Below are 25,872 nucleotides of genomic sequence, written 5' to 3'. Positions count from 1 at the left end.
CCGCGTTTTCCGTTTAGTACATCCCGCCCAGTCAATGAATTTACGAAAATCTGCAATTTCAATTATGTAATTCAATGGCGGCAGTTTGACCACTATAACATGAAGCAGGGTCGTTAAGACATCCATGGGGCCGGGTACTGGGGGAGCATGGACAATCCTGGGAGGTGTGGCCACGACCACTTTGACAAAAGAAAATCTACGTACCGGTGCAAAGGTGGAAATTTGCCCCCACCCCCCTCAGCAGCTGGCCTGGCCCCCTGCCAGGTCCCTTCAACAGGTAATCAGTACCCGCTCCCCTTATAGGCACCACTATAATGAAACACCATCTGGCTAGTCCTAAATGCAGAGCCGTGCAAGCTATATACAATGCTGAGCCCTGTATAACAGGCGCTAGTATACAGGGCATATCCCCTTTCTGGCGGCGATTATACAAAACGGCGCATTTCCTGTAGCTATGTCACTCATGTTGTGGCTAGTGAAGAAAGCAGGACCCCATTATGTGTCTTATAGGGAAGATATAGCTAATTAATCCCCTTCCCCCACCATGCTGGCAGTTACAGGGTGAGCTGGGTCCTGGAGCTTCCTCATTAGGCAGAACCTTCTTTGGCTGATGACTCCATATCCTGTCCTGCAGTGACTGCCAGAGTTTCCAGCAGAACAGGAAATGGCGTGCTATCAGCCAATCATTGCACAGCAGCCTGACGACGATCCAGGACCCGGCAACCGCTGTGTAGTTGTGGGCACCATAATTGTATATATTAAAAAACTTATGACAGGGGTTGTAAAGAGATGATAGGGGCCTTAACGGACTACGGGCCTTATTCAGCAAGGAACGCAGTTGCTAATACGCACGCCATCGGTCGATTGTTGCGTTCTGCACATGCGTACGCAGGATTGCGATCGCAGAGATCATGCAGACCCATCGCAGAGTGATTGACAGGATGTACCGTTCGAGGGTGGTGTGTGTGGGGGGGGGGGGGTCGGGGAAACGCAGGCGTGCCAGTGCGTTTGAACGTCCTCATCAGTCTTACCTCAATAATAAGCAGAGAATGTAGTGTATAAATGATAAAGCTATTGCAGGTTTGCAGTCACATTGTATAAACAGCAGCTAAAAGTAATGGGTACAAATTACTTTACCCATTTTTATTATATTAAACAAATATTTTATAGCAAATAGATTAGGAATAATGGGACATGAAAGAGCGTTCTGACTTGGGACGACCCCTGCTATTCAGGGACAGCACAGAGGGCCTCACCGATTACTGGGCACCTTTGTCCAGATTGCGCTGTACGCCGCCAACGCTGACAGCTGTGTTTATTAGGATGGGCTGGGGGTGCCGTCATCAGCGAGTGCGTACACACTTGCCAATGCTGGCAACAAGGGAGCGACGGCGGGTGTCATGCTGAATTCGGCAGCATGGCATCGTTAGCTACATACTCAGTGACCCGCGGAAGCACGTGTCGGCATCATGCGTACACACTGGAAGATATGAACGATTTGACGCGCCCATTCTCAGAATCGGCCCAAATCGCTCAAGATATCGTCTAGTGCAGGCCTGGCCAACCTGTGGCTCTCTAGCTGTTGTGAAATTACAAGTCCCAGCATGCCTTGCCACAGTTTTGCTATTAGGGAATGCTAAAACTTTGGCAAGGCATGCCGGGACTTGTAGTTTCACAACAGCTAGAGAGCCACAGGTTGGCCAGGCCTGGTCTAGTGCGTAGTGTAAGTGTGCGGATGCATTTTTGCATTTACAATAATAAACGTGATTCCGGAGATGAAAGAGCAGAACAAAGTTTGAGCAATATTGTACCATGATTCCGTCCATCTCCAGCGGTTGGGAGGGGCGTAACAGCTGGATATTAGGCTGTTACTAAGGGTTACACCAGGAGTGAGCCCAGGTCAGGAACACCTATGAGCGTGTGGGTAAAGTAGACTGAGAAGCGTACCATAACATTGGCGTGCATCCAATATGTAAATAAGCCCCACAGCATTTAGTATTACTTATTGATGGAAACTTTTCAGTGCTTGCTCATGTATTGTATTTTACAGTAATTCCCATATAAATTGCCATGAGAGATGTATGTAGCCATGATCATTGCGTCTTATAACCAATGCAGGGAAATCGCACTGATGATCACATTTCAATATATAGATGCAATCGGTATGATTCACCGCATGGCCGGCGGTTCAAATCCCGGCAGCGGCAGCCCGACAGAGGAGGAAATCCCGATCGTCTTAAAGGTAAGTGTAAACTAACCAAATTTTACCCCCTAACCCTCCTTAGGGGTGCCTAACCCTAACCTCCCCCCCTGTGCCTAACCCTAATCCCCCCTCTAAGTGCCTAAACCTAACCCCCCCTTCCCTGCCGCCTAAACCTAAGTCCTCCGGTGGGGTGCCTGACCCTGTCCCCCCACGGGGGTACCTAACCCCAACCCTCCCTCCCCCTAGCCTAACCCTAACCTCCCGGGGGGGTGCCTAACCCTAACCTCCCCCCCATGGGTGCCTAACCCTAACCCCCTCTTCCCCTAGCCTAACCCTAACCTCCCGGGGTGGGGGTACCTAACCCTAAGTCCCCCCCTGGAGCCCTAAAACCTAACCCTCCCCACCCATGGCTGTCCGCGCCCAGCATCCCTTCGATCGGGATGCCGGGCGTCAGTCTCCCGGCGTCGGTAAAATGACAGGCGTCTAGATTTAGACACCTGTGATTTAACCCTCGCTGGGTTTAAGTAGTCTGGAAGCCGGCGGTCGGCATTGCGTTGGCCGGCTTCCTAAATATATTCCACAGTATATATCTCTTTTTTTATATAGTATATAACAGCTACAGGGGTAAGGGGCAATCAGGGAGAGTTGGCAAGTACTGTATGTCCCAGGTGTCCTGAGCTATTTTTACATTTTTATTTTTATTATTAAGCAATTGACACCCACATATTTTATACTGCTGCATGGTCACAGCACCAGGACAGTTGAAATAAACGGAATTATCCTGAGTAATTAGTGTTACTGTTGCTTGTACCATTTACGTGTGCACTGCTGGAAGGAGGATGAATGTGCTGATCTTGGCCGCGATACCAGTTTGCTCCGGAGCCCATCTGTACATTGCTGAAATAGCAAAGCGGTCTGGCACTATTCCGGGTGTAACAGGCCGCACAGTGAGGACCACTTATTGTGCTAATGGTGCCCGGTGCCCATGACAACTATGATAACGCAGTATTATGGGGGATACTGAATGGGTCTATTCTTGCCCTTGCCCTGAGAATAGCCCAGGCTTCTCTCTGTGCTGCAAACAATGCATCCAGCAGCGTACGGTCACTGTATATAGAACCGACTCGTATCTGGCTGTTTACTTTGTCCTTGGTGCCAGATTACACAGCAGCTTCCAACAAAGGGCTTTAGCAGAGCAAATAGTTATAACTATGATAATCCTGCGGGGGGACAGAGGCTCTGGCACTGCAGCTCAGTGTAACCCCGTGGTATTTATACGTACAAGGCGGTGGTGCTGTACTGCAGGCCACTCCTGCCCCATCATTGCCAGCCCTTCCCAGCACTCTGCCGTGTATAGCCTGCATGTGTCGGGCACGCTGGTTCTGCCGCTCCTGGTGAATCGGCGACACGAACCATGGCCGTCTGAGTACCGCCTGTCTCTTTTATACGCCAGCAGTGAAGCTTGGATTGCAGCCATTACGTCTCTATTAAAACAAACGGAGCGCAGCACCCAGGAATGTAAATATTTAATCCTGCGATAGACAGAACAGCCAGAAACTGCAAGTCTGCCCTTAGCAATAGAGCAGTGTATGTAGGTCCCGTACAATAAAGAGCTCAAAATGTTGACTAACAGCGCACTAAGGCACAAACGCTCTTTTTGCGCTAAAAATTAGCCCCCAACCCCGCCCCAGCCGCACACTGCGCCGCAAGACCCGTATCAAAATGTTGGGGAGGGCCTGGACCCCCAGCATGCTCAGGAGTGGCCCCTGTGAGGGTAACGACATTGTTGGGCCCGCATTCCCACAGGGGCCTGTAACCCCTGCTCTGGTGGTAACTCTGTCACTGCCTCCCCACCCCAGTAGAGGGCTCAGGTCTAGTAGACCCTCCATTCTTATCTAGGACACCAATTATGATCATTCTGGGGCAAACACAGCTGCCCAAATACTCTGCACCTATCAACGTCTGCAGCCAGGGGGGTGAGTCTGCAGCCAGGGGGGTGAGTCTGCAGCCAGGGGGGTGAGTCTGCAGCCAGGGGGGTGAGTCTGCAGCCAGGGGGGTGAGAGTCTGCAGCCAGGGGGGTGAGAGTCTGCAGCCAGGGGGGTGAGAGTCTGCAGCCAGGGGGGTGAGTCTACAGCCAGGGGGGTGAGTCTGCAGCCAGGGGGGTGAGTCTGCAGCCAGGGGGGTGAGTCTACAGCCAGGGGGGTGAGTCTACAGGAGATGGTTCTGGTAACTAAAGTTACTTTTTCTCGGTTTGGTAAAACATAAATAATGGGGGTAAATCACGAACCAACCACTGAATTCAAATATAAGAGACTCCTGGTGCAAATGTTCTTCGTTCATTAGGCACATTTATGTTCATGTATTCAGTCCTGCTGCACAGATCAGATTAAGGGGGCAATCCAAATAGCTGCGAGGGGCACAAATAGGGAAAGCCCGGCAGAGGTGAAGATCCCGACTGCGCTAAAGGTAAGTATAAACTAACCTAACCCCCTAACCCTAACCTCCCCCCCAAGTGCCTAACCCTAACCCTCCTCTAAGTGCCTAACCCTAACCCTCCTCTAAGTGCCTAACCCTAACCCTCCTCTAAGTGCCTAACCCTAACCCTCCTCTAAGTGCCTAACCCTAACCCTCCCAGGGGGCTGCCTAACCCTAAGTCCCCCCCGGGAGCCCCTAACCTAACCCTCCCTCCCACGTGGCTGTCCGTGCCCGACGCCCGGCTTACCTTCGATCTGGATGCCGGGCTCCCAGCGTAGGAAAAATGACAGGCGTCAGGATTTCGACACCTGTCATTAGACCCTTGCCGGGATTAGACAGTCGGGATTTAGACCGTTGGCTTCCCGACTGCATACCGAATAGGGTGCGGATTGCTGTTGCCACGGCGTTCAAAGCCAGCAACAACACTGCATCTCGAACCCCTCGTGGCCCTTTTTCAGGCTGAACTATTGGACTGCGCACAGTTTTGAGCGAGTTCAGACTGCCGTCGAGTGCGGCCCTTATTGCAATAACTCGCACCCGCGAGTGCACTGCTTATAATTGGATTGACCCCTATAAGCTGTTACACTGACATATATAGCTGATACACAATATAATAATAATACAAAATTATGAATAAAGAACAAAAACTCCAAAATAAATCCCAAATATTTATTTTCTTATGAAAAAACTTTGGATTGTGCGTTACTGCATTAGTGCCAAATCTGCCGCCAGTGGATTATTAGTTAACGCCACATCTGCTTTAACATAACGTCACAAGCTGCATATCAGGACGGCGGGAGAGGATACCAGTGGGAGACCCCATTGCACAACCCGGCTTTCATCTGCATAATGTAAGGATATGGGGATGGGTTTAACACTGAAGCTTTGTGCAGTAATTGGATGCTTGCAAGATAGGGACAGACTGCGACATTTCCCGCCTCTGTGCATCCCAGCATGAGAGAGCATGGCGTCATTGTGCTGGGCGGGGCTGGAAAGGGCGGGGCTGGGTGGCGGTGGGTGGGGCTGGGAAGGGCGGGGCTGGGCAGTGGTAGTCTGGGCTGGGCGGTGGTGGTGGGTGGGGCTGGGAAGGGCGGGGCTGGGTGGCAGTGGGTGGGGCTGGGCTCGGTTGTGGTGGCAGGGCTGCGCTGGGTGGTGGTAGTCTGGGCTGGGAGTGCTCTCATTTCTTGTATTCTGATTCCTAATTCTGCAATATACACACAATGCATGGAGTGTACAACACAGCTCACTCCGAAAGGCCAGAGTGATTTATATACTTAAACACACATAACTGTCCCCATTTTGGAGGCCCAGTGTCTCCATTATACCCACACTGCTCCCTTTTGGTCTAACCTACAGGTCATTTCCAACAGTCTCCATTTGCTCCCATAAAAATACCCATAGGCCTCCTAAATGTATACCGGCGAGTCCCTGTATGGTTTGTCTATGTTTTAGGTGCCTAATTATGAAGCCTCTATTACCTAAAAGTAATCTGGAAATGGCAGAGATATCTCCTGCATTAGGCTAGCTGACGGCAGATCGCAGACCCCCATTATTCTTAGGGGCCTATTTATCAACAATCGCATTAGCAATGCGATCTGGGCGCCCGTGACCGAATTGCAAGATGTGATCACAGCGCCAGCATGTATCAAATAACCACCGGAAATGTCAGGGGCTCCGAAAGCAGCCTGAGGTGCGCAGGGTGAAGACACCATGTATGCGCGACGCCATTGCCATGGTTATTTTTGCAATGAGTGGCCCATAGGCTACAGCATCACAACGCCATCTCTAGATGGCGTTCGCTATGGGGGCCAAGCTCCGGTCAGCTGTCAGGAATGGAGGGACAGCAGCTACCGTAATACATTGCAGGGATGCTAAATATTTGCGGATATCTCTCGAAAATCACAGTTTTTTGGGGAATATGCCGCAAATAGTTAATAATAAATGGGCCCCTTCATGGTTACCGCTTCCTGGATCTATATACAGTATGATTTTCAGAGGATAAGGCCATCTGCAGATGGTGTTATATGCTTTGTCCCTATGGAGGTGTTAATGCAGCCTCTGGGCCTGATTCAGACCCGGTCGCAAGCGCTGAGCGCTCGCAACCGGGTCGACGGTGGCCCACTGGGCATGCGCACGATGGAGCCGGCTCTGTCGTGGGCATGCGCGAGACCCGGATATCGTCGGGCGCTCCGTCACTCCGGGTCTCGCAACAAAGGGGGCAAGCTGTCGATGGTGAGTGACAGCTCGTCCCCTTTGGTAGGCGGGCCGGGGGTGTGGCCGGCCAAACGGAGGCGTTCCCATGAGAACGCCTACCGTTTGGGGGCGGCCCCACTGACATCACAAGTGATGTCAGTGGAGAGCTTCTGGCTCAATTTGAGACGAAAGCTCTCTGGGGCTTGTGGCCACGAGACCCTACCACAAGGGTCTCGTCGCAAGCCCGATGGTTGCGATGGTCTTGACCATCGCAACCATCATCATGGCCGCTCGCAATAGTTGTGGGTGGGCACCCACAGCTATGCGAGCGGCCAGGAGGCCGCTCCAAAAAAAAAAAAGCCCAGCCCTGATTCAGAGCGAGCGGTCTGTCAGAGCGTCCGGCTCTGAATCATGGCCTCTGTCCACTAATTCGGCCATTTGCACAAAATGGCGCAGTGCATGCTCAGTGTCAGTAATGGCAGGGAGGTGATTGCGATTTCTATAACTTCGCTGTTTAGCTCATCACCGGCACAGCCGATATTTAAGATGCTGCCCAGCAGAGGATTTGTAATAGATACCAATGAAAAATAATTCCTTATAGTCCTTGTAATATGCCAACATAAGGATTGGTATTTAATGGGGCCCATTTTTTAATAGGCGTCTTGTGGTACTTTAAATAACACATAAGAGGGTCTTATTCACTAAGCCTTGGAGAGAGATAAAATGGGGAAGATAAGTCCCAGGCAATCAGCTCCTAACTGTCAGTTTACAGGCTGTGGCACCCATTTATCAACGATGTATAACCGCTTTAGTGCTCGCTAAAGGGGTTATGCCAGGTTTCTGGATTTAACAAACAGATGGCGGGAGTGATGCAGGCCCCATTGCCGGTAATGGAGACCCAGCGGTGCCTTTCCGTATCATGCACATGCGTAGATGGACCGTCGTGCATGCGCATAACACCGGAGCCCCATCGCTGGCAACGTTGGATTACCAGCAGACCAGCAGAGGACCGCGCTGGAGGGGTAAATATTGTTAAATACCAGTACATTTTTAATTTGTATCACAGTGATACTAAACGAAAAACTTCACTGGTGTTTAATATCGTTGATAAATAGGGGCCTTTGTTTGAAGGATGACAGTTAGGAGCTGATTGGCTGGGACTTATCCTTTCCCATTTTTTCTCTCTCCGTATTCAATTTGAAAGACCTTCTGCCTAGGCGGAAAGTCAATGCAATGTACTAGGCGGAAAAGTTTGTCCTATGAATAGGAGGCGGAAAAAAGTGCAGAATTGGGGTTTTGGGGTGCAATGTTGCGGGAACCCCCGTGCAGCCTTCAGACAGTCCCCCAAAGGTAACCTGTGTCAACATTTAAAAAAAAAAAAAACACTTAAGAACACCCCAAAAAAATTACTTTAAATTTGGGGGCGAAAAAAAACAATGTTGGGGGACAAAGGTAAAAACTAGACACCAGGGTTCCCCAAGTGTTTTTATGATTACAGGTGTTTGCGGCGGGTGTATTTTTCACGTTTTTTTCAACTTAACTTTAGCAACTTTTAAATATGCTGACCCCCATTTTCATGTACCCCAAATTTGCTCGGATAAGTTATTTTCAGCAAAAAAATCCTCCTGAATACTATTCTGCATCACGTATACAAAAACGCTATTTAGCAGCAATTGAGCCAGTTTAAAAACACCAAATACCTTCAGCAAGCCAAATCGGGGGGTACCATAGTGAACCCCCATCTCAGAGCATCTTTTGGGGGGTGTCAGGCTGATTTCCCCAAATCTGACAGTACTTTCCGCCTGTTCAAGTTTCGCCGGGTCCCGTTTTCGCGTACTTTCAAATTGAATATGGGGTAAAGCCGGCACGTGCGCGATACTTTTTCGCCTACAAAACATGCGATGTAGGCGAAAAGTCTGGGAGGCGGAAAAGTATCGCGGGTCCGCTCAAATTGAATGCGGCTCTTAAGCTGGGCACATACTATGCAATTTTCTGTCAGATATCTGTCCAATCTGGCTGGTTGGAATGAAAACCTGGTAATGTATAGGAGCAAATGACAATCGTCTATTTGCTCACAAACACTGGAAAATTGCCAAAAATGGTTGTTCAGACAAATTGGTTAAAACACACAAATGTAACCAATTTTTTTTGTCCTTTTTTCAGTGTTTAAAACTATATGATCGATTGTCATTTGCTCCCATACATTACCAGGTTTTCATTCCATCCAGCCAGATTGGACAGATGTCTGACAGAAAATTGTATAGTGGATGCCCAGCTTTAGTAAATAGACCAACGATCGGATTCAATTATGTGCGGTTACTGCCAGGCGGGTCCCGTCGGCTTCCGTGCGTTAACTGCAGGTCACAGCCTATGGAGGTGCGAGCATAATCTACATAGCAAAATGGCAGCTTGCTTTTACCATCAATCATAAAACATAGCGATTTGTGTCATAGTGTATGAGAAAGTCAGTCGACGTAATTTTTAATTATGGGAGAACAGATCCCAGCAGGAACCAGGGACTTAAGCTCCTGCAGTTTTACTACTTACGGGGGAGGGGAGGTAAGCTGGGGGGAGGTCTCTACTTGCAGACCCTCCTTGGCTGTTTGAAATAAACGGTGAGAGCAATTTCAAATATGTTCCTACCTTTATAGTCATATATAGCATTTTCCCCATGTACAAAATAGCTGTTATTTTAATAGTACATTTTTTTTTTTAATGAATACTTTAAAATATATATATATTGGGATTTACTTTTTTGCAGGTAAACTCATGTTTGCTCTAGTGTGGAAAACCATCCAGTCCTCATCCTCCTATTGTGTCTGAACAATATGTATGTACGAAACATGCCCAGAGGTGTTTATTACTTATTATATGCAAATTAGAATATTAAAGCAAGTAACTTCTGGTTGCTCAGGTAAAAAGCACCTAACAACAGAATAAGTTGCACAATGTCTCCTTATTGCTCCTCATATCTGTGGTAATACATGTGCAGGGGATTTGCTTGCTGCGAGGCTTCATGCTTAGCTGAATAGTGCTGGAATTTTGCCATTATTATCTTTATAGTGAGCTGATCTGCAGAATGGGACCTGTGATTGCAGGAAGACCAGGGGAACAGATCAACCTCCTGTTATTAACCACTGCACCACCAGAGGGCAGAGCATAGGGGACCCTAATGAGCCTCATGCTATTATCCACTGCACCCCCAGAGGGCAGAGCATAGGGGACCCTAATCAGCCTCACGCTATTATCCACTGCACCCCCAGAGAGCAGAGCATAGGGGACCCTAATCAGCCTCATGCTATTAACTACTGCACCCCCAGAGGGCAGTGCATAGGGGACCCTAATCAGCCTCATGCTATTATCCACTGCTCCACCAGAGGGCAGTGCATAGGGGACCCTAATCAGCCTCATGCTATTATCCACTGCTCCACCAGAGGGCAGAGCATAGTAGACCCTAATCAGCCTCATGCTATTATCCACTGCACCACCAGAGGGCAGAGCATAGGGGACCCTAATCAGCCTCATGCTATTAACTACTGCACCCCCAGAGGGCAGAGCATAGGGGAACATAATCAGCCTCATGCTATTATATCCACTGCACCACCAGAGGGAAGAGCATAGGGGACCCTAATCAGCCTCATGCTATTAACCACTGCATCCCCAGAGGGCAGAGCATAGGGGACCCTAATCAGCCTCATGCTATTAACCACTGCAACCCCACAGGGCAGAGCATAGGGGACCCTAATCAGCCTCATGCTATTAACCACTGCAACCCCACAGGGCAGAGCATAGGGGACCCTAATCAGCCTCATGCTATTAACCACTGCACCCCCAGAGGGCAGAGCATAGGGGACCCTAATCAGCCTCATGCTATTAACCACTGCACCCCCAGAGGGCAGAGCATAGGGGACCCTAATCAGCCTCATGCTATTAACCACTGCACCCCCAGAGGGCAGAGCATAGGGGACCCTAATCAGCCTCATGCTATTAACCACTGCACCCCCAGAGGGCAGAGCATAGGGGACCCTAATCAGCCTCATGCTATTAACCACTGCACCCCCAGAGGGCAGAGCATAGGGGACCCTAATCAGCCTCATGCTATTATCCACTGCTCCACCAGAGGGCAGAGCATAGTAGACCCTAATCAGCCTCATGCTATTATCCACTGCACCACCAGAGGGCAGAGCATAGGGGACCCTAATCAGCCTCATGCAATTATCCACTGCACCACCAGAGGGCAGAGCATAGGGGACCCTAATCAGCCTCATGTTATTATCCACTGCACCACCAGAGGGCAGAGCATAGTGGACCCTAATCAGCCTCATGCTATTATCCACTGCACCACCAGAGGGCAGAGCATAGGGGACCCTAATCAGCCTCATGCTATTATCCACTGCACCACCAGAGGGCAGAGCATAGGGGACCCTAATCAGCCTCATGCTATTATCCACTGCACCCCCAGAGGGCAGAGCATAGGGGACCCTAATCAGCCTCATGCTATTATCCACTGCACCCCCAGAGGGCAGAGCATAGGGGACCCTAATCAGCCTCATGCTATTAACCACTGCACCCCCAGAGGGTAGAGCATAGGGGACCCTAATCAGCCTCATGCTATTAACCACTGCAACCCCACAGGGCAGAGCATAGGGGACCCTAATCAGCCTCATGCTTTTAACCACTGCACCCCCAGAGGGAAGAGCATAGGGGAACATAATCAGCCTCATGCTATTATCCACTGCACCACCAGAGGGAAGAGCATAGGGGACCCTAATCAGCCTCATGCTATTAACCACTGCACATCCAGAGGGCAGAGCATAGGGGACCCTAATCAGCCTCATGCTATTAACCACTGCACCCCCAGAGGGCAGAGCATAGGGGAACATAATCAGCCTCATGCTATTAACCACTGCACCCCCAGAGGGCAGAGCATAGGGGACCCTAATCAGCCTCATGCTATTAACCACTGCAACCCCACAGGGCAGAGCATAGGGGACCCTAATCAGCCTCATGCTATTAACCACTGCACCCCCAGAGGGCAGAGCATAGGGGACCCTAATCAGCCTCATGCTATTAACCACTGCACCCCCAGAGGGCAGAGCATAGGGGACCCTAATCAGCCTCATGCTATTAACCACTGCACCCCCAGAGGGCAGAGCATAGGGGACCCTAATCAGCCTCATGCTATTAACCACTGCACCCCCAGAGGGCAGAGCATAGGGGACCCTAATCAGCCTCATGCTATTAACCACTGCACCCCCAGAGGGCAGAGCATAGGGGACCCTAATCAGCCTCATGCTATTATCCACTGCTCCACCAGAGGGCAGAGCATAGTAGACCCTAATCAGCCTCATGCTATTATCCACTGCACCACCAGAGGGCAGAGCATAGGGGACCCTAATCAGCCTCATGCAATTATCCACTGCACCACCAGAGGGCAGAGCATAGGGGACCCTAATCAGCCTCATGTTATTATCCACTGCACCACCAGAGGGCAGAGCATAGTGGACCCTAATCAGCCTCATGCTATTATCCACTGCACCACCAGAGGGCAGAGCATAGGGGACCCTAATCAGCCTCATGCTATTATCCACTGCACCACCAGAGGGCAGAGCATAGGGGACCCTAATCAGCCTCATGCTATTATCCACTGCACCCCCAGAGGGCAGAGCATAGGGGACCCTAATCAGCCTCATGCTATTATCCACTGCACCCCCAGAGGGCAGAGCATAGGGGACCCTAATCAGCCTCATGCTATTAACCACTGCACCCCCAGAGGGTAGAGCATAGGGGACCCTAATCAGCCTCATGCTATTAACCACTGCAACCCCACAGGGCAGAGCATAGGGGACCCTAATCAGCCTCATGCTTTTAACCACTGCACCCCCAGAGGGAAGAGCATAGGGGAACATAATCAGCCTCATGCTATTATCCACTGCACCACCAGAGGGAAGAGCATAGGGGACCCTAATCAGCCTCATGCTATTAACCACTGCACATCCAGAGGGCAGAGCATAGGGGACCCTAATCAGCCTCATGCTATTAACCACTGCACCCCCAGAGGGCAGAGCATAGGGGAACATAATCAGCCTCATGCTATTATCCACTGCACCATCAGAGGGCAGAGCATAGGGGACCCTAATCAGCCTCATCCTATTAACCACTGCGCCCCCAGAGGGCAGAGCATAGGGGACCCTAATCAGCCTCATGCTATTAACCACTGCAACCCCACAGGGCAGAGCATAGGGGACCCTAATCAGCCTCATGCTATTAACCACTGCACCCCCAGAGGGCAGAGCATAGGGGACCCTAATCAGCCTCATGCTATTAACCACTGCACCCCCAGAGGGCAGAGGATAGGAGACCCTAATCAGCCTCATGCTATTAACCACTGCATCCCAAGAGGGCAGAGCATAGGGGACCCTAATCAGCCTCATGCTATTAACCACTGCAACCCCACAGGGCAGAGCATAGGGGACCCTAATCAGCCTCTTGCTATTAACCACTGCACCCCCAGAGGGAAGAGCATAGGGGAACATAATCAGCCTCATGCTATTATCCACTGCACCACCAGAGGGAAGAGCATAGCTGACCCTAATCAGCCTCATGCTATTAACCACTGCACATCCAGAGGGAAGAGCATAGGGGACCCTAATCAGCCTCATGCTATTAACCACTGCACCCCCAGAGGGCAGAGGATAGGGGACCCTAATCAGCCTCATGCTATTAACCACTGCATCCCAAGAGGGCAGAGCATAGGGGACCCTAATCAGCCTCATGCTATTAACCACTGCAACCCCACAGGGCAGAGCATAGGGGACCCTAATCAGCCTCATTCTATTAACCACTGCAACCCCACAGGGCAGAGCATAGGGGACCCTAATCAGCCTCATGCTATTAACCACTGCGCCCCCAGAGGGCAGAGGATAGGGGACCCTAATCAGCCTCATGCTATTAACCACTGCGCCCCCAGAGGGCAGAGCATAGGGGACCCTAATCAGCCTCATGCTATTAACCACTGCGCCCCCAGGGGGCAGAGCATAGGGGACCCTAATCAGCCTCATGCTATTAACCACTGCGCCCCCAGAGGGCAGAGCATAGGGGACCCTAATCAGCCTCATGCTATTAGCCACTGCAACCCCACAGGGCAGAGCATAGGGGACCCTAATCAGCCTCATGCTATTAACCACTGCACCCCCAGAGGGCAGAGGATAGGGAACCCTAATCAGCCTCATGCTATTATCCACTGCACCCCCAGAGGGCAGAGCATAGGGGACCCTAATCAGCCTCATGCTATTAACCACTGCACCCCCAGAGGGCAGAGCATAGGGGACCCTAATCAGCCTCATTCTATTAACCACTGCAACCCCACAGGGATGAGCATAGGGGACCCTAATCAGCCTCATGCTATTAACCACTGCACGCCCAGGGGGCAGAGCATAGGGGCAAAGCCGTAACTAGACTTTTTGGTGCCCTGTGCTAGAAAGAACATTGGCGCCCCCCTCATTTTTCAAAGGGACATAATGCACCCAAAAAAAGGCCATGGCTTCATGGGGAAGGCCCAAGGAAGAGATAGGAGAGGCCAGGAGATGTTGGGGATGAAATAAGAGGAAGCTACAAGCAAGAATGATAATAAACAGAAATTTGACAGGCCCAAACAGCGCCAACTGACCTGTGGTGCCCTGTGCCATGGCACCGGCCGCACTACCCTAGCTACGGCCCTGCATAGGGGACCCTAATCAGCCTCATGCTATTATCCACTGCACCCCCAGAGGGTAGAGCATAGGGGACCCTAATCAGCCTCATGCTATTAACCACTGCAACCCCACAGGGCAGAGCATAGGGGACCCTAATCAGCCTCATGCTATTAACCACTGCACCCCCAGAGGGAAGAGCATAGGGGAACATAATCAGCCTCATGCTATTATCCACTGCACCACCAGAGGGAAGAGCATAGCTGACCCTAATCAGCCTCATGCTATTAACCACTGCACATCCAGAGGGAAGAGCATAGGGGACCCTAATCAGCCTCATGCTATTATCCACTGCACCCCCAGAGGGCAGAGCATAGGGGACCCTAATCAGCCTCATGCTATTATCCACTGCGCCCCCAGAGGGCAGAGCAGCATAGGGGACCTGTGACAGGAGGAGGTAGAGCAGAAACAAAGTGGAGAGATAAGGCAGGCTCATGCTATTAACCACTGCGCCCCCAGAGGGCAGAGCTTAGCGGACCCTGGGACCGGTTTTTCGAGGAAAAACAGAAACCTGAGCTAAAAAACCAGATCATCCCCATTCTATTAACCGAGCATAGGGGACCTGGCCTCTGGCAGCAGCAGCAGGCTGGCACTGAAGGGGTAAGTGAGGAGGGTGAGGGTAGGGCCCATCTCCTGCCGTGCCCAATAGCAGATGAGGCTGTGTCTGGGTAACTTTCTCCTTAAATAGATCATCAGCAGCAGCCGGAGGGAGGAGCAGCCGCTCACAGGTGCCCAGTGCTCGGAAGGGAAGTGGGGACTGTGCATTAGTGTTGCTGCTATTGCAAAGGCTGCTGGAGCCGCACAGGGGAAGGATGCACGTCTCATGGTAACCACAGAGGGGCGAATGGTGTAACATGGCGGGGGGAGTGGTGTGTATTGTGTCCTAGGGAGGGGAGAGAGAGGGGTGCATTGTGTCCTGGGAGGGGAGAGAGAGGGGTGCATTGTGTCCTAGGGAGGGGAGAGAGAGGGGTGCATTGTGTCCTAGGGAGGGGAGAGAGAGGGGTGCATTGTGTCCTGGGAGGGGAGAGAGAGGGGTGCATTGTGTCCTAGGGAGGGGAGAGAGAGGGGTGCATTGTGTCCTAGGGAGGGGAGAGAGAGGGGTGCATTGTGTCCTAGGGAGGGGAGAGAGAGGGGTGCATTGTGTCCTAGGGAGGGGAGAGAGAGAGGGGTGCATTGTGTCCTAGGGAGGGGAGAGAGAGGGGTGCATTGTGTCCTAGGGAGGGGAGAGAGAGGGGTGCATTGTGTCCTAGGGAGGGGAGAGAGAGGGGTGCATTGTGTCCTAGGGAGGGGAGAGAGAGGGGTGCATTGTGTCCTAGGGAGGGGAGAGAGAGGGGTGCATTGTGTCCTAGGGAGGGGAGAGAGAGGGGTGCATTGTGTCCTAGGGAGGGGAGAGAGAGGGGTGCATTGTGTCCTAGGGAGGGGTGCTTTGTGTCCTAGGGAGGGGAGAGAGAGGGGTGCATTGTGTCCTAGGGAGGGGAGAGAGAGGGGTGCATTGTGTCCTAGGGAGGGGAGAGAGAGGGGTGCATTGTGTCCTAGGGAGGGGAGAGAGAGGGGTGCATTGTGTCCTAGGGAGGGGAGAGAGAGGGGTGCATTGTGTCCTAGGGAGGGGAGAGAGAGGGGTGCATTGTGTCCTAGGGAGGGGAGAGAGAGGGGTGCATTGTGTCCTGGGAGGGGGGAGAGAGGGGTGCATTGTGTTCTAGGGAGGGGTGCTTTGTGTCCTGGGAGGGGAGAGAGAGGGGTGCATTGTGTCCTAGAGAGGGGTGCATTGTGTCCTAGGGAGGGGAGAGAGAGGGGTGCATTGTGTCCTAGGGAGGGGAGAGAGAGGGGTGCATTGTGTCCTGGGAGGGGGGAGAGAGCGGTGCATTGTGTTCTAGGGAGGGGTGCTTTGTGTCCTAGGGAGGGGAGAGAGAGGGGTGCATTGTGTCCTAGGGAGGGGAGAGAGAGGGGTGCATTGTGTCCTAGGGAGGGGAGAGAGAGGGGTGCATTGTGTCCTAGGGAGGGGAGAGAGAGGGGTGCATTGTGTCCTAGGGAGGGGAGAGAGAGGGGTGCATTGTGTCCTAGGGAGGGGAGAGAGAGGGGTGCATTGTGTCCTGGGAGGGGGGAGAGAGGGGTGCATTGTGTTCTAGGGAGGGGTGCTTTGTGTCCTGGGAGGGGAGAGAGAGGGGTGCATTGTGTCCTAGGGAGGGATGCATTGTGTCCTAGGGAGGGGAGAGAGAGGGGTGCATTGTGTCCTAGGGAGGGGAGAGAGAGGGGTGCATTGTGTCCTAGGGAGGGGAGAGAGAGGGGTGCATTGTGTTCTAGGGAGGGGTGCTTTGTGTCCTGGGAGGGGAGAGAGAGGGGTGCATTGTGTCCTAGGGAGGGATGCATTGTGTCCTAGGGAGGGGAGAGAGAGGGGTGCATTGTGTCCTGGGAGGGGAGAGAGAGGGGTGCATTGTGTCCTGGGAGGGGAGAGAGAGGGGTGCATTGTGTCCTAGGGAGGGGAGAGAGAGGGGTGCATTGTGTCCTAGGGAGGGGAGAGAGAGGGGTGCATTGTGTCCTAGGGAGGGGAGAGAGAGGGGTGCATTGTGTCCTGGGAGGGGGGAGAGAGGGGTGCATTGTGTTCTAGGGAGGGGTGCTTTGTGTCCTGGGAGGGGAGAGAGAGGGGTGCATTGTGTCCTAGGGAGGGATGCATTGTGTCCTAGGGAGGGGAGAGAGAGGGGTGCATTGTGTCCTGGGAGGGGAGAGAGAGGGGTGCATTGTGTCCTAGGAAGGGGAGAGAGAGGGGTGCATTGTGTCCTAGGAAGGGGAGAGAGAGGGGTGCATTGTGTCCTAGGAAGGGGAGAGAGAGGGGTGCATTGTGTCCTAGGAAGGGGAGAGAGAGGGGTGCATTGTGTCCTCGGAGGGGAGAGAGAGGGGTGCATTGTGTCCTGGGAGGGGAGAGAGAGGGGTGCATTATGTCCTGGGAGAGGGGTGCATTGTGTCCTGGGAGAGGGGTGCATTATGTCCTAGGGAAGGGTGCATTGTGTCCTGGGAGAGGAGAGAGGGGTGTATGGTGTACTGGGAGGGGTGTATGGTGTACTTCTGGGGCAATAAACTTCTATGTATTTTCAAACAGAGGTCTGATCTTAAAACATCAGAGTTTAGCTGATCTAGCCTATATCTCAGGCCGGGTACACATCTCACATCGTTTAGAGACATTGTCACAGTGATGTTATGCTGGATACTGTGTAGTAACTTGATTCCATAGATCAGTTCCTGGGCTGTGTGTGTTTGGGAAGTGTTTGTGCAAATCATCAGTAGCAGCAGCCTGTTATTGTCACCCCAGTCAGGATATAGAGCAGGTCCTCAAGGTACACTAACAGTCCTGGTTTTACTGATATCCATGCTTAAGCACAGATGTTTAATCAAAAAATAACTGAGGTACAAATTAAGTCACCTGTGCTCAAGTAGGGCTATCCTTTAAAACCTGGACTGTTAGTGTGCCTTGAGGACTGTGGTTGGGAAACCCCGATAATGAGTATATAATGTATTGCTATAATCAGCCAGTGAGCGGGAGCTGCAGGGTGTATCACTGTTACACGTTCTGTTAGTTATAGTGGTAAAACAACTTCCTCCTGTGTGGTAGTAGCTGGCATAGCATGCTGGGACATGTAGTTCCACAACAGCAGGATAACCAAGCCTGCCGCAGAAACTTCCTTTGTTACATTACAATGTGGCTGGTAACAGCTGGGCTGGAGTTATATTCCTGTCTGCAATGTCCTGGATGCTGTTACTATTTATCTGACTTAAGGGGCCTATCCATTAGCAGATGGTTTTCTGAAAGACCAAAGATATCTATTGAATATTCCGGTGGCTGTGCTGAAAGATATCTGTCATGTACATGACAGATTTTGTCAAAAGACGAACGATATCGCATTACATCATTCAGGGAGTGGATTTTTTTCTCTGTGGCTGCTGCTAATATCTTTTGTCGTTTACCGCATATAAACTGCCAGATATTTCTAATATCTGGCAGCGATATGCGATAATTGACCAACATGTTGGAGAGATGAAAGATTCAATTTATCGGCCGCGGGAGTGCGCATCTGTCATCGTTCAGGGCCTATCCATAGCAGAATAAACATTGAACGATATATCGTTCAGTCGTTCAATTTATCTGCTAATGGATAGGCCCCTTTAGGCTTTTTTTATTTCTCTGTTAACCACTAGATAACTGTTAAGCTGGGTACACTCTGACAGATAATATCGGCCAGTATATCTGCTGCCTGTCGGCCAGTGTGTGCCAGCGATATATCTGTGAACGACGTTGTTTAGACATATCGCGTCTGATGTGCTGCAGAGCCGATGGCAGATATATCTATATACCGCCTGTACACATGCAGCAGAGACCACACAGCGACAGAGGGGACAAATCTTGTATATAAAATTAATTGGTCTGTCTGGTTATGCTTACGGACACCCCTGCACCGATCTGGGATGAAGCCATTACTCGATCTGCAGATATATTTGTATAGTGTGTACCCAGCATAAGTCTGCCAACACCATCCAGGAAGATTGCAGGACCTCCAGCTGTAGCCCCAATGCTCTGTGGTGGAGGTTGGTGGGATAGTCTGCAGTGATGATTACTCCGTGTGCACACTAACACTATAGATAAAATCTCCTCTCCCCAGCTGCTCCTACACCAGGTACACGATTCCCTTGTCCAACTAGTCTGACGGCCTATTCTCTGTTTGAAGACACCAGAGCAACCGTTGTGTGTGACTGTCTTTGTGTGTGTGTGTGCGCGCGACTCGGATCTGTCTCTGCTGCTGGGTGGCGTTTCTCTGTCCTATAGAGTTAGTGTGCTGGGAGTGACACAGGTGGTGACATTGATAAATAGCAACTGGTGTACTAAATATATGAATGAAGTTTGTTTCTTTGAATATCTTCCACAGAACTCAAGGTGAAACTGTCAAATCTTATATACTTATTTAGAATCGAAAATGTAATCTATTAGACCACATAGCGACAGAGGGCCAAATCTTATATATAAATTAATTGGTCTGTTTGTCTGTCAAGCTATGCTTTCGGACACCCCTGCACCCGATTAGGAGGAAGCCAACGTGAGGAGGTCCAGTTGGATCCTGTCCAGGTTTTAGGGGGGTTAGGGTCCCGGTCGGACCTCCCGTTGGTGTATGCTGGGCAGAACTTTGACCCGGAGAGCCTGTTCTGAGCCTTTCACTGGATGGATTTGGACGAAGACTTCAGAGTAGTAGCATTGGATCCCAGAAGACCTATACTAGGCCAAATGTTCCCAAACGCTGTCCTCAAGGCTCCCCAACAGTTCAGGTTTTAGAGAGATCCATGGTTGACCACAGGTGACTTAATTAGTACCTCAATTGGAATGGAATAATCGGAAACCCACAGTGCGCTCGGCATTAGCCCCCTTACACAGTACCACAGACAACCCACCAAGTTTTGATATAACACTTTAAAATAAATTTATACTGTGGGAATAATGGCGCTAGGCGGGCATAAAAAAAATACAATTACAAACTCTAATCTATATAATCTGTGTCCTACAATCGGGTATCACATACTCTTATGTACGGTTCCAGCAGAGATAATTCATCACATGATCTGGAATGATAGTTCTCCTCCCTTGAATTTTTCTCCTGGAACATTTTTTTTCAGATCATATAACCGGAAAAAAAGACCAGATACTCATGGTGTAGTAAGTCTTTATATCATATCTTTTATAGTCGTACACATAAAATCACTTGTGTAACACTGAAAAGTAACATATCCCAACTCACAGGAAATAATATATTGTGTATGTAAAGGTTTCTTTCCCAGATCCTTCCTTCACCAAATGGGGCTATGCACCCTTCAGAGTACATAGTGTATATCGACGTACCCCACTTACAGAACTCCTTCTCTGTAGACTCCTATAAAAGTTTCTTTTAGGGATATCCGTTCAGTCTCATCTGGTTCCTTCCTCCCACCAATAGTCATAGGGGAAACAGGCAAAACTGACTGTGATCAGGACAACATTCAGACAAAGGCACAGGAGTGTTGTGTGGAGATGTATCACACCAATAACCTTTGCCTTCAATGATCATCATTCAATGTCCTTTTCACCCTGTGATCAGACCCAGAGGACATTGAATGATGATCATTGAAGGCAAATCTTATTGGTTTGGGGATTCTATGTGTACGACTATAAAAGATATTTATGAATTAAAGACCTACTACACCATGAGTCTCTCTCTGGTCTCTTTTTTTTTCGTTATATGATCTGAGAGAGAGGTTCCAGGAGAAAAATTCAAGGCAGGAGAACTCTTCTATCATTCTCGATTTGCATCATCGCGGCCCTCCCCTCCGCTATACGGTGTCGATATTAAAGCCACTGTAAGGTGGGGGGTGGGGCAACAATCACCTGATTCGGTGCAAATCATGTCTGCCCCCCCCCTCTCCACTTTTGCTCAGTAAGTGGGCGGCCACTACTGGGGGGGATGCAGGAAGGTGTCAGCTGGCAACTGTAGACTTACCTACTCCTCCGGGCGGCCGGGAGAGTCCCCTGATTTTTGGGAGCCACAAAAATAGAAAGTAATCATGTACATATATAAAGTACACAATGACAAACCATACTGGGGGATAAACTAAATATTCAAGAAGTCCTCTTATTGCTCTAAGTCTCATAGCCAGTGCTCCGAGGTTGGCTGACAGATGGATCATTGACACAAGTGGGAGTGCACTGGTGGGAAAGGATCATGCCGGGAGATGACAAGAGTTAGCAGGGCCCTGCTTGTGAGAGCTTACAGACTACGGGAGACTGGGGTATAACTGGGTCATGAGCTGGGCGGAGATGAGGAGGGAGGGCAGATACATGGGAGCCATGAGTGAGGAGAGCTGATAGACTTTGTCAAACAGGTTAGTTTTAAGCAAGGTCAGCAAAGAGACCACCTACTATATTGTGCTAGCAGCGGCCGCTGGTCTAACCAGCCTCAGTTCAGCTAATAGTTTACAGGCTATAACATTTACCCCCGGAGTCTGCTGTTGTGTGGTGAGGCCAAAGGATTAATGGGTGATTGTGTGTATTAATGAGTGATGGCAAGGTTAGTGTGTGTTTGTGGGGGGGGGGGGGGGGGTGCTAACATGTTGGGGCACTGATGTGTGGCAAAATGTATTGAGGGTGCAGCTAAGTAACAGAATTTGGGGGACTGATGTGTGGTGTAATGGGGTTCAGCTGTGTGGCATATTTTTGGGAGGCAGTGTCATAATTCTGAATTGGAGGCACAGCTGTGTGACTGGTTTGGGGCACATATACAGTCAGGTGCATAAATATTGGGACATTGAAAGAATTTTCATATTTTGGCCTCTATTCACCACCACAATGGCTTTGAAATGAAACAGACAAGATGTACTTTAACTGCAGACTTTCAGATTTAATTTGAGGGTAATTACATCCAAATCAGGTGAACGGTGTAGGAATTACAACGGTTTCTATATGTGCCTCCCACCCACAGCTTATGCGAGCGTCCATGATGATGGTCGCGATGGTCAAGACCATCGCGACCATCGGGTTTGCGACGAGACCCTGCGGTAGGGTCTCTGGCCCTCATTCAGAGCCGCTCGTTAGCGGCAGTACGCTCGTTCCGAGCGATGTTCGCACATCTGCGCATGCGTACGGTTTTTAGTACGCTTGCGCGAACCAGTCAGTGCGGCCGAAAATCGTTTGTACGCTATATAGCGAGTGCCTGCTATTTTGAGTGACAGAATGAGGCGTATGTGGGTGGTAACAGGGGAAGGTGCTTGAAAACGGGGGAGTGGAATTCGAACGCAGGCGTGCTTAAAGGTCACAACGGGCGTTTTAAGGGTGTGCATAATTAATCCAGCAGCGTCATTGACCACGTCACTTGGTTTTTTTAAACTCAGAACTGCTCGCAAAATAGCGGTTGAAAAAACCAACCACAAGAATAGCGAGCAGTTCATACGCTGTACGATGTACTCGATTAATCTAATAAATAGCGGACATGACGTATGGTGCGAGCGTCCAGGGGGTGTTTTTATCAAATAAACGAGCGTATGTTTTGCTCGCTCGTTCAGACTTAGAGGTGTGAACAGACTGCAATGTGCGAACGGATCATTTGAATAGCCACCCCTTGTTTTTGAACGAACGACCGCAAATAGCGAACGGCTCTGAATGAGGGCCTCTGACCGCAAGCCCTGGAGTGATTTTGGCTCTATCAGAGCCAAAATCACTCCCACTGACATCACTAGTGATGTCAGTGGGGCCGGACCCAGACGGTAGGCGTTCCCATGGGAATGCCTCCGTCTGGCAGCCACGCCCACCAAAGGGCGTGCTGTCACTCACCATCGACAGCACGCCCCCTTTGGTGCGAGACCCATAACGACTGCTACCCCGTCCTTATTTGGGTCTCGCGCATGCGCACGACTGAGCTCCCTCCGTCGTGCGCATGCGCACTAAGGCACCATCGACCTAAATCAGAATCAGGCCCTGAATGCGATGAGGGGTAGGAGGATTGGGAGGAGATGTTTTAAATGTAATGAATTTGAGGTAAAGAGTCAGAATTTCTCCAATGCTCTTCCACAGTGCGGGAACATCTAAGGTGTTAACAGAGCTAACAATACCTGTCCGGCCAGTATTTGGGGATGAGACGTTGCCTCACCTGATTATCAGGCTCCTTTACCAGCCACAGGTCATACTGCAGGTCGCAGCACTGAAACTTTCTCTTCTTGTAGTAGGTAATTATCCATAGAACAGCGCCCTCTAGTGTAACGTGATCGCTGAATCACCATTACCCTGTTGCTTATAGGTGGGTAATGGCTGACCCCACACAAATATAATACAAATAAAGGCTTCTCTACAGTTTGGTTGAGTCTCTGTTGTTTCACAGAGTTGTGGTGGTTCCGGGACCATATTACACTAGAGGTACAATTGGTGACTTAGAGGAAGGCTGTCTCCCTTTTATGTCGCTAAGGGGTAGTGTGATAGATTATTTTTCAAGAGCAGTTCATCCTTATTCTGAGGATATTGATCATCTTCTAAACATAGGAGTTTGTGTTGTGTCCAATTACCAGGTGCCTATACGATCTGTTTATTGATGCATGGTAGAGTGCCTAATCAATCGGTAGGCTAATCGCACTGCAGCTTAGAGCACTGATCAGGACGGCCTGGCGCTATAATTAAGGCTCTCTAAAATATATATACCTTTTTTTTTTTTCTTGTTGCTCGTAGCAGCTATTGATCTTATAAGCTTCCATTGCATTATAAGCCGTATCTCACCCAGGCGGTGGGATCTGGCCGTGAAGTTCTGATCTAGCTGAATAGCACAAACTTATTCTAATTAACCCTAAAACTTAAAACGATGGAACCCCAAAACTTCTTCACTGTACAGCATTCACCAGGGTGCCATGTTTGTTCTGTATATAGGAACCAAAGATGCCTGCCATTGTGACTCCTAATGTAAACAGCGGGGTCCAGTTAATTCCTACTGGGGTCCCAGGTATACCAAGAGGTTCGTGGCAGTGATACAAACACGCTCAGACTTGATAATTAGATCATGTATTAAGTCATTAGTTACTGCAGTATTTTGGTTGCTAACTCTGTAGAATAGTAGATACATTGTTGTGTTAAACATATCCGATCTTATCCGGAATATCCGAGAGTCAGCCGACCATCCATAATTAATTCACAAGTAGTAGAAGAATCAAAGTCTGATCAGCATTAAATAGCTTACGTTTTATTTAAATGTATAATTTTTTTTTTCTACTATAGTTTCCCTCTTATGCGCAATGATTTATTTAAGTTTTTTATTTTAAGTCATATTTTTTGCTTTTTGTTTTTATGTTCCTTAGCGTCTCCTGTCAGTTTACATTTCCGTATTTTGTTATCCTAGAATTAAACAAATATATCGGTTCAGAATCGCTGTGGAGGGGGGTAAAGATCCTTTTCTGTCTTATTTTAACTGCTTTATTAACACCACTTTTTTTTTTTTCCCCAGAAGACTGATCAGAAAGGGGAAAACGCGTCAGCATGGAAGTGTCGGAGTATAGTCCTCACCGCCAGTCCTTGCTGGACGCCATCCATCGCTTCAACACTGCCACGACAATCATGGATGAGACCATCATGGTACCCAGCATGTTGCAGGACATAACTCCTGCCAAAGAGGAGCACGAAGACCATGTCATGTCTAAGGAGGTTCTAGAGCACAACAATAATCTCTACGATTCCTATGTTCTCCTGAAGTCTCTAAGACACGACATGAAGTGGGGGATAAACCAGGAACATGAAACACGGGTAGAGCACTGCCAAGACAAAGGGTCCCCAGAGGAAGATACGGGTGATCTTGTAGACCAATTCCAGCACCACTTAAGAGGTCTACTCTCTGTCCTGACGAAGCTGACCAAGAAGGCCAATCTCTTGACCAACTGTTACAAGAAGGAGATCGAGGTTGGGCAATCAAATGCTAGACCATATTCTAATAACATTTACTATTGAGGAACACAGCCACCCTTGCTCCTTCTTGACTTGCTCCTGGAGGACACACCTAGGCCATCTGCACACGTCCATGGAATTCTTTTTTACATTGACGCTTACAGTTCCAATTTTGTATTAATTAGAGTAAAATCCATTATGACTGTGTCCAAAGTTGCCTGCTACCCTGAAACCAAAGAGGTCCAAATTAATTTCTTAGATGGCTACCAAGATGTTGTAGACAAAATGACTTAATGGGGCAGCTTCTGACGACGGCGGCAGTGACCGTATGATTGTACTATGTAAAGCTTGATAAAAATAGTAGGTTTCTGGTAAACCTTTTTTACTTGATAGTGTCAGCTGTTGACCCCCCTCCCCCCATCACGAGCTGGCAGTATGTAGCTCAGCCAGTTTGTGTTTTTCTTTCTCTCACAATTATGTGTCCTAATGGCATTTAAACAGAATACTGCCGCTATCTAGAAAAACAAATGCCGGTGATGTGGGTGACCTTGTGTATGAACGTGTGTATTTTGTTACTTGATCGAGAGTCTTTGAATAATGAAATGTAGCCTGTTCAAGCGTTCTTTCCTTGTGTGCGTACTTTGTCGTAAGAAGCGTCTTCCATGTCTATGTGCTATGATGCTGTGGGGTCACTGTACTTTTCCTGTGGGGTCGCGGGACTATTTTAAAGAGAATAGATTGGTGAACACCCTTATTGTTACCAGGTGCAAACTGGGGACTGCTCTCACCTCTGACTAATGGGATCAATGGACACTGAGTGGCATCTAAAT

General features: G+C 49.7%; 1 protein-coding gene across 2 annotated transcripts; it reads left to right on the top strand.

The window, feature by feature from the left end:
• Positions 1-15,078: 15,078 nt before the first annotated feature.
• LOC148520788 (mid1-interacting protein 1-B-like) lies at positions 15,079-25,664 on the top strand. Of its 2 annotated transcripts, none has more exons than XM_088475588.1 (2): positions 15,079-15,222; positions 24,609-25,664. In XM_088475588.1, exon 2 carries the CDS (start codon positions 24,641-24,643, stop codon positions 25,103-25,105), a length of 465 nt encoding a protein of 154 aa, XP_088331714.1. In that variant the 5' UTR covers positions 15,079-15,222; positions 24,609-24,640; the 3' UTR covers positions 25,106-25,664. The 2 variants fall into 2 exon arrangements, with proteins under 2 accessions (XP_088331714.1, XP_088331713.1); XM_088475587.1 differs by lacking the exon at positions 15,079-15,222 and adding an exon at positions 15,315-15,448.
• The last annotated feature ends 208 nt before the right edge of the window (positions 25,665-25,872 follow it).

Source organism: Taudactylus pleione, unplaced genomic scaffold (assembly GCF_031769625.1).
Source record: "Taudactylus pleione unplaced genomic scaffold, aTauple2 ptg000174l, whole genome shotgun sequence".
Lineage (NCBI taxonomy): Eukaryota > Metazoa > Chordata > Amphibia > Anura > Myobatrachidae > Taudactylus > Taudactylus pleione.
The sequence above is the reverse complement of the archived record's forward strand: the minus strand, read 5'-3'. Positions and strand labels throughout refer to the sequence as shown.